Raw genomic sequence first — 16049 nt, 5'->3', positions numbered from 1 at the left:
GGCGGGCCTCTTTTTAAACAGCGCTCCTTCAGATCTCTATGCAGGGTGTGCAGTTTTTCTATACTATATTAGAATTGCTGAGTGGTAAACAGATTAACAGAATCTAAGATAAAAAGTGAAATGTTCTTAAAACTACACTTTAACTCAAAACTAGGCCCCAGGATTAGGTAACAAAGGAGCCATCTTTAGGAAACCATGTCAGCTGATATAGGTGAGTAGTTTGGTTATAGGCCTTTATCACAGCGGATGTTTTAACTGGTCACAGCCACATTAGCACAGGTGTCACTGATCTTTTCATGCATTTGTCTGCTGTAACAGTGTCCAGTACCCGTGGTCCTTCTACATGTTGCAACTTGCTGGACAACTCACTCGTCTCCTGGTCTCTGACACAAGGGACATGTTATGATCATGTTGTAAAAGTGATTTTTTGATTTTTGAGAGGTGCGCTGTAAAAAGCCAAAGTATTTAACCAGGCATGTATGTCTAAATACATTATAGGATATATGATAACCCCACAAATAACTGCAAATTTGTGATTTACAGGAGAGCGCTGCACTCTGGTGGACATACATCTATAAATAATTAAAAAAAAGAAGCCTACACTCATTAAACAATTACATAAAACAAATTCATACAGCAGGAAAAGACATGCACCTGTATAGAAAACACTCTGGGTCATGGATTCCTTTAGCTTTTTTTTTTTCTTCTTTTTAATATGTTGTATATATAGATGGTTCATCCATACACCAACCAAAAGCTTGAGACCTTCACGAGAAGTCCAATTGTACATGCTTCAACGATGTATTCAATTGTACTTTCAGTGCTCACGAACATGTCCTTTAGCCACACTGAACACCAAGAGCATTCTCTTTTTGTCCTGAAATCAATAGTTTCCGAGTTGCCCACTGATCCACTCTGTAACCAGATGGGTGACAACCAGCCATTACAGAAGTCGCTTGCAAAGTAACAAAGTTACAGCCATTTTCATTTTAAATAGTCTTCAATTTAAAAAATTTGCAGTCTGATACAGAAGGCTAGAAGACCTGAACAATATGAAAGTGCTAGTCATTAATTTACAGAGATCAGGCATCACATAGTGCTATGTTGTATCCAATATGCTACATATGAATACAGCTGTTAACACCTTAGAAATGCCTCTGGCTGTTTTTCAAGGCTACTTGAAAAATCAATAACCTTGGCTTGTATATTCATAAACATGAGTGTGTTTATGCAGAAAATAACGTATCACCACTACCAGAGGTATAATCTTATTACGGCCATTAAGCCACAACAGTGATAATGAAATATTTAGTCCCATTATCAATTTCTAACTGTTAATCCCCCAAATTTGTTTAAGTGGGAAAAAAACAAAACAAAAGAGTTGCCATCATGGTATCCCCTCCACACTGGGCTCCAGAAGACAACGTTGTTCAGAGCTTCTTCTCTTGCATCGTGCTCAAGTTCTTGGTTTGTTTTCCCCAGCCATTGGTTGCATTTTGGTTGCTTTCCCACATCTTCTGGTGCTTATTTCCCATTTGACAGATTGAAGAATGACTGAGAAGAACCAGTTCGGGAACCACTACTTAAGGGAACAACACAAGCTTTTTTCACTTCACTACAATCAGTCACAGATTAATAAAAAGAAGAACAGGCGACTCAATTCATTCCTGGAGCAGTGCCTCCAAAGTTGAAAGTAGATGGCACCACTGGCGCTGTGAACTTGTACCCGCCGTGTTTCTCGATCATCTTGGATTCTGTAATAAGATAATAAGCAACAGTACTTAAAAAACACAAATGTGAGGAAAAAATGAAGTTTCCTGAAGGGAAGTGTTGTTCACTGTTCATACTACAGAGTTCTCTGTAAAGTCGGTCCATTTTAAATGTTAAGTCCCAAGAAAAATATGTTCTCATTTGAAGAGTTAGGGTTTGAAAATGTTTTCCTGCATCCCTGTCCACAGAACACAGGAACATAATTTAGAGAGAAGACTGGGTGCCACACATTGTGATCCAAAGCAGTTTTCAGGCATTGAATGGCTTTATTATTATTATTATTATTAAAAAACAAAGAATTAACAGGAAATGGGGGGGGGGGGGAAGACATGGAACAACAGACTTGAACACTGGACACTGGTTCTTCATCAGCCCCTAAGCCTCCTAGGCCACCACTTTGGCTCACAAACAATCCAAACAATCCATGCAGGCAGGATACGCCGCAGTGAATTGGCATTTTACCAGTTAACTAGGATTACAACACATTTTCTCTCATGGAGGTGAAAAATGGGTTCTTTTAATCATCCCACAAATTTTAGTTAAAAATGGCAGAAATGCAGCTGATTGCAACATGCTAGACTATGATTGAATAGAGGCTATGAATACTATAGTACTTTATTTCAGATAATATATAGATGAAATGGCATTTTTAATAACTTTTAGATTTAAATAAAGAGAAGCCACAAAAATCAATAACAAAAAAGCAGGAAATAGTAGCATGTAAAAATGTGCTTTATTGCTGGACTGAAGTGCTGCATCAGAGTTTAATTGGAAAATTGGGGTGCAGTCTCAGCAGGCGCTCACCATGTGCTGCCCGTCTCTGGTCTGCAAGTGTGCCAATGTCCTGAAGGTGTTTGCCCTGATCTTCATCAAGGGACTGTGTTAGTGCCTGGTACCATGCTGGGTCACGGCTCTGGATATCTGTAAAACAGTAAAGTGAGATAAGCGATTGATAATTGTTTTACTGAGCTGTTTAATTTTGATTTGCAAGAGACTGATTAACACACTTTCACATCAACAGGTCATCTTACTTTGTAATATGGCTTTGAAGATCTGATACTCGTCCACTAAGTTGTCTTCATCATCTACAGCTGTAGTGTAGCCCTCAAGTGCTGTCTCCTCAGCATCGTCCTCCTCCCAGTCTTCATCGTCTCCGTCCTCTCCTGCCTGCTTCGCCAGCATCTCCAGGTACTCCTGGCCTTCCTCATCAATGTCATCCTCATCACTGCCCAGCTCAGCTACATTCATTAATGGGGAGAAAGGGAACACCTTTCAGCATCACTTAATACACTACACTCACCCTGTAGCGCAATACTGAAGTGGTTGTTGTAACACCGAATACACCAGACACTAACGACTTACCGTTGTCGTCATCCTCTTCCCCATCTTCATCATCATCGTCCTCGTCATTCTCATGCTCTGCTCGACAGGCGTACGCCCTCTTGAGTCCATTGAACAGTAGAATGGCAGCTGGAAGAAGCTGGACGGCTACCTGGTTGACAACTTGAGGCCTGTGCTCAAGGTCAATGAGCGCACAAAGGCCGAGAATGCACATCTTTCTGTCGTGGAGGCTGTGAGGAGAGCAAGGAGAACAAACGGTTTACTAGATAAAGCCACTACTTTGGGCTTCTTTGGCTGCTGGTTACGTAAATAGCTTGAAAACATAAATTTGGGCTCTAGAGTTCAGCATTTATAATCATCAAAATAAGGGGAATTTTACTAAATGTATTAATAGTTGCAGCCACATTTCTTACATTTGGCCAGTGTGGAATATGAATATTGTCTGCAGTTAATACCAGGCTCGTGGTACAAGCGTTAATTACAAAACTCATGAAACTCTCACCCAAGGAAGCAGTCGACATCTTTGAGCCACTGGGTTATGAAGTGGTTAGTAATAGGCTCCGTGTTGTTTGGAAAGCGTAGGTTCTCTAAAGTGTTGAGGAGGAGAGGGGGGCTGTAGTAAAGTGCAGCGATAGCCACCTGCAGGCACATAGTCCTTAGCTCGCTGGTCTTCACCTCCCGCGTCAGACGCTCCAATGCAGCAGCCACAAACAAGGGCACAACCTGCAACAGCACAGAGTTCAGCTTCAATAGAGCAAAACTGTCTTTTACCAATATTATAACAAATATTAGAATTAATAATTTGAATGCAAGGAGTGAACGCATCCTGTGGGATAGTAGTCTCTTAAGCGCTTCAGTTTGTACCGACCTGGTCAATGCCACGGCCTTTGCACTGCAGGATGATCACCTCCAGCAGCTTGACTGCATGGCACTCTGGGTCCTCGCCTGGATCACCGGTCAGGACCTGTGTGAAGGGACAGTCTCAGGTAAACCGCCTAAATACACACCAATCACCACAAATAATTAGCTTCAAAACACAGCCGGTTACATCATGCATGATCAACTGCACCATTTTACCTTCTTGCACATGCTATAAATCATCTCCAGGTATTTGGTGTCAGAAAGCAGAGTATCTGTGTCAACTGTGACATAGTTGTGAAGAAGAGGCATCATATCTGAAACAGAAACATTTACTTTTCACACAGCTGAGTTTACAGCAAAACAAATCCACACTTTTTTGTTACAGAGTGCGGTTGTAGTGCTCCTTTTTATTTCTAAAGTTTAAAAAACATATATATTTACACTCCACACAGAAACCAACTTAGCATTCTATTATGAATGCAAGCACTGGTTCTTAGCCAACCACATACCTGTGAAGTAATCAAATCCATCTTGCTGGAAGACTTCATACACCAATGGAAGGAGCTGCCACATCTGAGGTGACACCTGTTGGCAGGTCAGGCTGTGAGCTAAGGATAGGATCTCCTCGTAGAACTCTGGGGAAATAATGTGAGTAAGAAAAGTGAGTCACTGGGGGTTAAAAATAGTCCATTTATCATCAATAGACTATCTCTTGGGCAGACAGACACATTTTTTGTGCAACATGCAGCTGGAATGTGGAAGAACGGGAAGGATCTGCTTACCCAGTACATGTTGCTGCAGCACAGTGCCAATCACCTGCAGACAGATGCCCTCCAGCTGCTGCGTGATCTGAAACAACATGAAGGTTAAAGGCAATGAGAGTTCATTCAATTATTAAATTAGAGAAGATAAAGCTCCCGTGATAAACGGTGTCTAGTTTCATCAGCACGTTCCGTGTACTAACAAGAATTTATCATCCAATACAAGGCAGTGAGTGAAACAAGTCACGTTTTGTTCAAAATGTGTACAATAACAAAAAAAATAAAATCACATGCAATTTTTTATTTGTTAAACTCTTATTGTGTTATATACACAATATACACAGACACATTATGATGCTGAGACTCAACTTAAATGGGTCAAACAATTTTTAAAGCATATTTTTACCAACAGTTTAAAATGTCATGACCATTTAAAGCTAAATGTACTATAAAATAGCAACATTTGCATGAAAAGGTATAGGATCTGGATCCAATAATAAATTTAATAAAGTCTGCAAATGTGCCTGTAAACCTATTGGTCAGATAAAAATAATTCCAATTCTTCGTAGCAAAGTAACGTACACCGACCATGGCTGAAACCTAAACTACTAAACTGTTATGCAATCAAATATCCTCAGTGTAAAGCAATGCTTGGTCAAATCTAATGGCTTCTTGCTTTCAGGCAAAAACAATCCTATGTTTCAGCAGACATGGTGGAAGAGTGCCCTGGCACTATTTCTAGTGTCGGTCTCAGCATGAGTCATTTTGAACACGGTGAGAACAGCGAGTGTTCCAAGAAATTGGTGGGTGGGTGAAGCGTGTTAGCAGACCACAACAGCAGACCAGAGATGCTTCTGCAGAGTAAGTGGCACAGAGATCAGTGATCAGCCTGGAGAGAGAGTTTGTTTTTGTGTGTGTGTGTGAGAGCATGAGAGAGAGAGAGAGAGAGAGAAAAGCGTGCTTAGTGACTCTGCTGCTAACCTCTTTGTGGTCCTCTACCACACTTAGCAATGTGTCAATGGTGTTGAGAATGCCCATAGCCGTCACTGCCTTGTCATCTCCTCCCTCCTCATCAGGGCCCGTCTGAATCACCTGGTTGAATGTCATAGCCTAACAAAAAACACAGAGGCTATTATAAATGTGTCTGGACTTTTAGTATTTGTACATTTCTCAATAAGGCAGGGAAGTTGGATTTCTGATCTCCACATTATGAAATAAAAGAAACAATGGTAATGGTAGCTTTCCCTTTAAAGCGCTATAGAGATTATGCATGATACATTAACCTTCCATTGAGATCCCCAGTAAATTTCTGAGAGTTAAACATTCAGTATCTGCTATTAATGCATTTACATGGCAACAAAGATCTAAAACGTCTGATGGGAAAAGAGAGGAAAAAAAATGTTATCCTGTGATTTGGTGAGCCAATTATCATCCTTGTACCTTAACACCCACGTTTTGGATAAAAACTGATCATAGCTTTTTTTGATTCCTCAGTGAGTAGTCCGGCTCAATGAGTGGATATTGCTCAGGTAAAGTCCGATATTGGGCTCTTGATATCCCTCCACTTTTGCTTCTTTTTATTTTTATTTCTTTTCCCCACAAGGGAAAAGTTGCTGCATCCTTGCCTTAGCAATGCCCAAGACATTTGTGATTGGTTTAAAGAAATACAAACAATCCAGATAATTTATCCCCTATAACAGAATAGATAGGCAATAGATTGGCAGTGTAGCCAGACCAGACTCCAGCGCTGAGGAGATAGGCATGGCAATTCTAGACTACTCAGTGAGTGACTTCAATCCTGGTGGCCGGTTTTTCTGTTTGAGGTATGGATCATATTCGATATGTTTTTTGGGGATTGCAGCCCTTCTCACTTACTGCACCAATAGAGTTTATTAAACCCCTCGATTATACATACATATGTGAAATGATAACATGTAGCGTCTGTACTGATTGCACTTACCAAGTGCTGTGTCATCTCCACTGCAATTGGAGTCACCTCCTCACTGTATTCACAGATCATCTTCTGTATGACGTTGGTGAGGTCATCGTTCTCAGTCTCCCTGACGATGTGCAGGAGTGCCTGCATCACTGGCCGGATGAAGGTGGTGATGTATTCTTTGGCTATAGAATACAACAAATAAGTTAATTTAGACACTCAGGCAACTTCTAAATTACACATTCTTAAAAGAAAACTCATTACATAAATGGGCAGTGAGTAAAGCTGCATTACTACACTTGCTCACCTTTCTCCTGGTTGCTAATGAGAACCTGCAGGGCAATAGCAGCCTCTACCTTAACTGGCATCTCGTTGTCATTGATTAGACAAAGGCGGGTAAGCTCAAGAGCCGTCTGCAGGTTCTGATCACTTTTGAACTTCACCTCACAGAAGTAGTGCAGCACCCAGCAGGCCTGTGTGAAAACAGAGGCTGATTTGTTTTATATACACGGTTTATTAAAGCAAAGTACTGAAACAATATAAGAAGCATGTGCTGATTTGCCACCTTATTTACAAGTGTTACCACATGAGTCTGCCTGTTGGGAAATGATCACTTACCCTGGCTCTCATGTAGCCCAGTTCACTGCGGAACAAGGGGAAGACGTGATTCTGCAGCATAAACTCCATCTGGTCCTTATAAATCTTTTTCTGTGTAGAGAAAGAAATAAAAACATTCAAGTTTTACAAGGAATACAAACACTTATCCTAAAAAATTATTATTCTCAACTTAAAAAAATTCCCCATGACTTGTTTGATACTTGTATGTTTGAAAAAAGAAAAAAAGAAAAGGTAGGGTGAAAATTTGATTAGCTACACCATGTTACAAATGTCCGACACCTGATTTGCCCAGAATAGAATCAAAACACCTTTTAATGTGTGTGAAGAAAAGTTGAATTGTCAAAAAAGTAGTGCAAACAATCTAGCTGAGGTATATTTACCTTCAGCAGGATTTCAGCCAAAGAGCCAATCATGTGAAGGGCACCATCCTTTTTCCTTGGGTCAGAGGCAAGATCCGTGAGAATCTGGTAGCAGAACCCCATAGTCTTTTGCAGCACCTAAAAAGAGCAAGATCACACAGGATGAGGTCATATTATATGTGGGGACAGAGGCAGAATCTGTTTCTTCCAACTGACAAAAATAAAAATCACGGTTAATGTACTTAACCAACAAAAAAATAAAATTTCAACTCACCTCTTTCCTCTTGTTGCAAGCTGTGAAGAGGAGCGTCTGGGCTGCTGTTGTTGGAGAGATGAAGTCCTCAAACACGTCTAAGGGGACAGCAGAGATCGGACAAATGGTTGGCCATCACCCGTGTACACAAATCCTTATTACAAAAACCATCTCTCTACTTACCAAACTTCATGCGAATGTACTCATATGGATCCTCCTGCCATAGCTCTTCATCGCTGTCTGTGTAACACATGAGGGGGAAGACCACATCCTGAATAATGCCCTGAAAAAAGCAAAATAAAAAGTCACAATCGGGGAGTGGTATTAACACAGTGGATGTCTGCCTAGTTAGCTAGGTAGTTTTGCTTCTCTAAACCAGTACAGATTTGACGTGCTTTAACTGAACGCTTGACAAGTGACAACCAGCCCATCAAAGCAAATATAGTTTCACAATGTTGTTACTGCACAATATGCAGGACTTGTCATTTAGTACTGTATATTGTGAAATGATTACTGATGTTCAGAAATGTCGTATTTGTACCTGGATGTGGGGTTTGAGGTTTCTCCATGTCAGAGCATGTGCAATGCCCTGGTTGATGTAGTTGAGTGTCTGTTGGAGTACTCTGGGAGCCACATATTGCTTTTCCTTGTACTGGTATAAGACTTTCAACAGCACCTATTATACAGATATACAAAAGGAAATGCTTTTATTTGTGAGATGCATGTCACGAGACACGCAGTTCAGTGTGACTGGAGAGCTGCTGCTTACATTATGCCTTCTGAAGTTCTTACCTGCTGAGCAGGAACTGCATATTCTTTAAGGAAAAGTTCAGCAAACTCTGCGTACTCTTTGGTTGTATTGCCTGGGCTTCCATACCTGCGGAGATGGTTTGAAATAGTGAATGTAATTGTTAAACATGTTTATATGATTTATCAAATAAGTTAAGTGCACAATTATTGGACTTTTTACCTCTCAAACAGTCGAGCCAAGATGTGAAGAGCCCACTTCTTACACTTCCACCATGGCAGCTCAGGCCGCTCATCTTCATCTATCTGCATCGTCTCCTGCAGACCAAAAACAATGTTGGTACAGTTAGCTTGTGGAAAACTGAAATGTTGACAAGGCAAAGACAAGGCAAAATTTGTAAGAAGTGATTGGCAATACTGGTGCAGTATGAATTCACGTTGTCTCCTTACCGGCGGCACATCTCTATCCACTACCGCCTTCAGGATCTCCATCCACTCTGTTAGGTTTTGTCTGTTGATGAGTTCCAGGGGCAAGTTGTACTGTGAAGACGTAGAAGAGTTTTATTATACTTTCTAAGACTAATTAGAACATATACTTAGACATGTTCACACCACAATGGACATCAGATTCAAGAAAAAAAAAATACTCATTTCAATAAACAAAACAAACTTCCAACACTGGTTGAACAAACCTGTTTTAGAAAAAAAAAAAAAAAAAAAAAAACGCAAACACAAGTTCTCATTCTTCATTAACACCAGCTAAAAAGGAAGATGCTAAGAGCTGTGACATTACCTGAAAGAGGGCATAGAGGATTTTGAAGATCTGTTTCTGTATGAGGACAGAGTCACTGGAGTGGTCAGGGAGCAGCTGGATAAAGCGTTCTTTCATCATGGGCATGAAGATGTGCATGGCAGCCACCAGAGGTTGACGCTCTTCTGGTTTTTTGTATCTGTTTCAGACACAGGTTGCATAAGCCACACGAGCACAATGTCATTTGTACAATTAAATCAATAAACAGAACTTTACTTACTCATAGTTTTTGACAAGCTGGTAGAGACAGAGCAAGATGCCCAGCCATCCTGCACTGTTGTCCGACTGCAGGTAGAAGCCAATTTTGTCCACGATGGTTGTCCACTTGCCGGGGTAGTCATGCTTAATCATGTGGTGGATGCATGTTGTCAACTGGACCCTGACAAGATCAAAAGTACAGTTTTAGAGTCGGTGATTTAGAAAAAAGGGACAGAATACTGTATACAAAGTGGAAAAGAGCTACTGGGATGAAATGTGGATAGACAAATCCAATATCTCCTGCACTCCTCTAACTCCACTTAGCCAGCAGGGTATGTGTGGTTTAAACCGGTCAGTCTTTCTCTATAATACTATGTTATTTATTTTTTTAATATGCAAATATTTAGAAATATGTAATACACTACTCAGACCTATGCATAGTCAATGTCATTCTAAGCATGTGGTTGTTGTTACACGTTCTGTCCACTAGAGAGACTTTCAACATCAGCCTGACCTTGAAGGGGACTTAAGTCACGGCGCACTGCATCCTCGGTTTAGATTATCTTCCACCGAGCTAACATAAGCATTTTGGTTTGGTGGATTTCAATTTCAAAAGTCATGTTATAACCATTTCCCATTCTCTTTCCAATCGCAACCTTTCAACCCTGTACTCGGTACGCAACGTTAGCTCCCAATGCCTTGTTTTTCCCACTCCGGTAACTTATTGGTCATCTGACCTGACATGAGGAGTGAGATTAGCTAATGTTAGCCAAACTATTTAAAATAAATAAAAAAATTTCAGCAGTATTGTTTTTACTATTTAATTTATATTTGACTTTCACAATCTGTTCCAATAGCCCTAGTGTGATTACCTGATGCGCTCGGGGGAGTGGATAATGGCCTCCACTATGTTGTCTCGAATGAACTGCCTGTCCTCGTCAGGGATGTTATTGACAGGAGTCTCTGTGCTTGAACCGTCGCCATCACTCCAATGCTGGGTTATCATGTTCTTAAGGTAAATCACACCTAGAGAGAACAAGGGTCAGCACTTTGACAGCCCATTCCATGTAACAAATACTGACAGTTTATTTTGCACCAAATTTAGTCCAATAGGTTAATATTTGAGATTCACTTGATTTATTTGTAAGATACAAAAACGTGTTTTTTTTCCAGATTTGAAGTTTGATAAATCAAGAAAAGCCCTGCTATTATGTTGCACATTAGAAACATTCAGCTCTTCATCTCTAAGAGATGAAACTAAAAAACTAAGCCACAATGTACCGTATCAAAATTCTGTTAGTGTACAATCTTATGAAACTCCCAAATGTGCACTCATCATATTGACTGCATTTAAATATCATGACTGCGTACAACACTGCAGTGTTTATTCAGAACCAATCCTAAGCGGCAGAAATAAATTCTTCCATCTGTAGTTGAGTAGTTTTGAATGTGGCACAAGGGTGACAGCTGGGTTCACATCTACAATATGGGGCCGCACTTGAGTTCTGTGGCTCGCAGGGAGTGGCATCTGAGGGAGTGGAGGAGTGAGGGCTTGAAAGCGGACGTCAGACTGCTGACACAAAGGTCTACACTGCTGGCGAGGCAATCATAATCCAGCCTATCGACGCTGACAGAGCACCCCCCCCTCACCCCCTCTGCCCATGACCACCAAACTACACCATCGCCAAAAACTGCAGAGCCACTAAGAATCCGTCATGTAAATTGGATTCATGACAGGACGAAAATTAGTTCTTGAAAATGTCTAGCTGAACGAAACTGCTACAGGCTTTACAAAATGATAGACAATGGCAAATTAAAGAAAACATGAAATGGGCATATAAATATGGTGAAATAGACATATCTGGAAGTTATTTATTTATTCATTTGTCTTTGTTAACTTCCGTAAACTGCAGCTCGAGTCCAGAAGCAGGAACTTATTGAAACTGTAGAGATGGAGGTTGTCGTGGATCATTTAAATAGCCTTGTTGGTGAGGCAACAACATAACAAAATTGAGCTTAAGTGTACAATCGCTATATGCCTTTTATGCATAAAAAAAAGCCTACAACAATATCTGCAGTGAGAATTTATAATTTATCTAAAACATGGGAACCAAATACTTAAAGCTCAGTTCTACCTGATCACAAAAAACCTCAATCAACACTGGTAGCTGTGCAGAAGGGATAGTTTTGTGCTTTGATGCAGAGTTTTTTTAAGAGAAAGTTATTTCTGCATTGACCACTACACACACAAAACTTAATTTTAATTACTCCCTCTGTAATTACCTCCGTTATATTCAGTTGAAAAAGAAGCCAGGATTTCAAAAACTGACCACGTACTGTAAATGCTGCCAATAAAACCGTAGGCATATATTCAATCGTGCCGTCGGTTATAAACCTACAATCAATGAATTTGATCATTCTTCTAGTTTATTTCATCAATCTATTGAAAATTGTGTAATAACTGCCAATCAATTATAATGATCATAAAAGAAGAGTGACTGTTCTCATAAATAATGTCAGCATTTTTTAATGTCAGCCTGCCTACCAACATCAAGATAGACATGAGCTAAATGAACAACATCCCACCTACACTGGCACTGTGTGACTTACAACTTTATTCTGCATCTTTGGTGTAGTGACTAAGTGCCACTACAATGAGCTTCTGTGGAGTCTGCAGGAGCTACTGCTCCTAGATTCGGCTTTAAAACACAGCCAGATATTGTTCCTACAGCTGGAAAAAGGATGCATTGCACTAAAGCACACCTGTATAACAGCTTAATTTGCCTGTACAGTTATGCCTACTTTGGAGGTGGACACACAATGATTCGAATACTATGTACTTTCTGCAACAATTTTGATTAAGATTTTAACTTAGAACATTTATTTCACCCCCATTGACACTTTCCTCATACCAGCATTTGAATAAAAGCAAAACAAGCTATATATAACCAACTTCACATGTCCACTGCTCTTCAGTGCAGGGCACTTTAGCCTCACATAAACACAAGTGTGAATCATGTAACACTAAAAACAATTGGGGAAATTATATAAGTGACCTGTTTAACTTTGTCTTAAGGAAAATATCTACTCCCATTTGTCATAATGCAATCGGACAAAATTGGAGTCAGATGCAGGATAAATTGGAAGCCACACAGTGCCAGTGTATAGTGGTATCCTTTTGTGGATCAAATTGATACTGTTGTATCAATTGTGTCATTATATTGTTTTAAATTAACACTACCTGGACACAAACTGTAACATAGTAAAAAAAAAAAATATATAAAACTAACCGATGACAACTTAATTTCCTAAGCAAGTGTTATATTGCATGTCATTATTGTATGCTTAAAACATGTTAACTATTTAAACATTAAACTGAACAAGTATTGATTAAGCTTCACCAACGATTATTTACAATAATTTTGAATGTCCAAAATCCAATTCTAGATTTTTACTTGGGGATTTAATCTCAGTCTCAAAAATATGACTGTCTTATCCAAACAGGCATACAATTGTTGAAAAGGCAGAAAATACACTCATCACATTCATTAACAATGTACCAAATGACAAATGTGTTAAAATTTCACTAGCAAACCAGTGTATTTTTCCTCCTATAAGGTTTTTAACAGGGCACATCTGGGTCCTTAACTCTTTTTTTGTTGACGCTCCAGCTCAACTTTTTAAGTCTCTACTCCCAACTCTGATTACACAAATCAGTTGAATGAACATATGCTGGTTCCACTTAGGCTACCAGCAGAAAGCAGGGCCTGAATTTGTAGTCAATAATTTAACATGAATAACATATGCATAGTTGATCTTATGTTCCGTCTAGCCACAACATCATCTTTTAACAATACAGAACTGTTGTTACATGTCAAAAGTGTGGACTCACCTGCTTGCCTGACAGGCAAATCCAGCTGATCAGACATGGTGACACGCAGCAGCGTGGACACAAAGTTGACCTGGGTGTGACCCTGAAAATCAGAATTGAGAATAACTTAATGTAATTTGGTTACTATACAATACTCTTATTTTTCATACCGTTTACAGATATCATTATATTACATGACCATACTTGCTACATCCTACCCTACAATTAGTGTTTTGCTGTTGTACTATTGTTAAATATGCTGCCATCACAAGGAATTCGAGAGGTTGTTAATTTAGACATGGCAGGTTCAGTACAATATTTGGTGTACAGGTGCTTTAAGTCATACAAACACTGTTGCTACGTGATTGACCACAAAAGTGATATTGCACTATTACCTCTTGAAATTGATCAATAATTTTTTTCTTTGTTGCATTTTTACGTTTACAAAACAAAAGAAATTCCATGGGCTAGATTTTTCTTTTTTTAAACACCAGCATACGTTGGGTTATTGCATCCTCCACAATGCAGCTCCACTGTATCAACATATTTTAGAAAGAGCATGTAATGCATTTCAGAATTTGGTCAAGCCTTATTCAATTTTATTTGGCAATTTTCCATGAAAAACAAAGTCAGACTTTATGACTAAGCAAAGCACTGTATTTAGAAACTATGCACCCCCAACCGATTTACTCCATTCTTCTCTAGATAACTCTTCAAATGATGTCATTCTAGTGAGCTATCACTATCAATACATATGTGGGTGTAAAAAAAAAAAAAAACCTTGCCCTGCCAAAAATAAACATGAAGGATGGGGGCAAACATACTGAACATGTGCTATGAATGGATTATTACATAAAAGAAAACATGAAATAGGTCTTAGTTTTGTAAAGTGTCATCCATTTTAATGCAACTGTCAGTTACAAGAGCACAAATGTAGAAAAATGTAAAGCTCATTGTGGTATTGGGATTTGACTGTCTAATGTACAGTCAAACAAAAGTGGGGTTCAAACAGTTTAAGGCTTCTAACCGGCATGCATTTGCTCTCCATAACATTACAGGTCATCAAAACACACTCAGTGTCGGAGAAAACAATACTGATTACCATGACATGAAGACTGCAATTTTTTTAAATGTAATTTAGGAGACACTCCATACTAACTGATACATAGCACTGAGGTAACCTAAGCCAAAAAATCCCCCCCCCAACCCCCCAAACCATACATGTCAATCAAAAAGGAAGACTCACTATCTATACGTTAGAGTTAAAGTTATCCATTTCAGTCTCAATCTTAGCCAATAAAGTTCTTTCTGACATTTAATTTCTACATCTTACACTCTGTTGGAGAAAACCAAAACAAGGTAAACAGTTGTGATAAGCCACACAATTAAAAGTTAAAAAGGACAACATGGTGGTTGGATGAGGAAAGACAACAACTTTTTAAATAGTCGGACTGCTGCTTCAACCAAGGCAGTGCTGCTAACATTAGCTCACATGGAGCTGGCCTAACGTGAAACTCAATTTAATGAAATTTCTTACAAAGTAACAATAAAATCACCAACTACCTTTAGCGCCGCTGCGTCAAGCAACAGCGAAAAGTTGGCTTATGTAAATTTTACTGCGTTGTTAAATAATGTCATCACTTCAGGGCTTGTCACAGTGACACGTGAGCAGCAGCTATGTAGCGGAGCTATGGCAGCTTATCCAACAAGTAGCTAGCTAAGTTAGCTCGCTAGTATTAGCCACACAGCCGGGCATAAGTATCCAGCTGTTAAATACGCACACTAGCACATGCCCCACATTTTACTCAGCTTCACTTGTGGTTTTACACACCAGCCATATTATTCTTGTGTCGTGTCAGCTCCGAAATTAGTTAAAACTGTACTGAAACTGTGTGTGTGACGGGCTAATAATTGTCTCCTTAGTGGGGCAAGGAGGGCTAGCTTGTTTAGCATTGGCGACACAGCTGGCTTATGATGAAGCTAACGTTGACGTTGGTTACTGGCACAATAGTATCGTTGAAAAACAATACTATTTAACTCATGCTAATGACTCTATATTGTTTAAAGGGGTGAGGGCGTAAGAGGAACTATAGCTACTTGTCGAGTATCGGAATTTAGCTCTTAATCTGTCAAGGTAACGCTAGCAGAGCCAGGTCTACCTGATCGCACCATCTTGATGTTGTGAACGGTCGAGGCCCGATCCAAGACCGCGCCACAACCTCCATCACCATTAACGGCTAATCTCAACTTTTACCTCGTTCAACTGTCTCTCCGCGGCCTCACGCAGGTTGGGGTCCATTGTCCCCCGAAGGGCCTCGACCAAAGACTCAGGATCCATAACTAAAACTCTGTTTACGGCTCGGATTTTAATATTTCAGACGTCTAGCTCAATTCCCAGTCACTGCGCACATGGACGCACGGCTCTCCGGTTACCCGGCGCGAAAGGAAGCAGTGAATAAAGTACCCGGATAGATCAGCGCCAAATTTGTGCAACACGAACATCCGGCGGTGACCACATAATTA

General features: G+C 39.9%; 1 protein-coding gene across 1 annotated transcript; it reads right to left on the bottom strand.

The window, feature by feature from the left end:
* Nucleotides 1-698: 698 nt before the first annotated feature.
* Nucleotides 699-16032, bottom strand: ipo7 (importin 7). The gene is made up of 25 exons (XM_034881611.1): nt 15781-16032; nt 13548-13629; nt 10528-10681; nt 9678-9836; nt 9440-9596; nt 9097-9186; nt 8870-8964; nt 8692-8776; nt 8441-8575; nt 8083-8182; nt 7921-7997; nt 7668-7784; nt 7288-7377; nt 6977-7142; nt 6694-6854; nt 5715-5843; nt 4755-4821; nt 4482-4607; nt 4189-4286; nt 3980-4075; nt 3614-3834; nt 3133-3341; nt 2802-3008; nt 2575-2691; nt 699-1754 (listed from the first exon to the last, which is right to left on the bottom strand). Exons 1-25 carry the CDS (start codon nt 15862-15864, stop codon nt 1657-1659), a joined length of 3120 nt encoding a protein of 1039 aa, XP_034737502.1. The 5' UTR covers nt 15865-16032; the 3' UTR covers nt 699-1656.
* Nucleotides 16033-16049: the final 17 nt, after the last annotated feature.

The sequence above is a fragment of the Etheostoma cragini genome, chromosome 1 (assembly GCF_013103735.1).
Source record: "Etheostoma cragini isolate CJK2018 chromosome 1, CSU_Ecrag_1.0, whole genome shotgun sequence".
Lineage (NCBI taxonomy): Eukaryota > Metazoa > Chordata > Actinopteri > Perciformes > Percidae > Etheostoma > Etheostoma cragini.
Note: the sequence above shows the minus strand (reverse complement) of the source record. Positions and strands in the feature narration are given on the sequence as shown.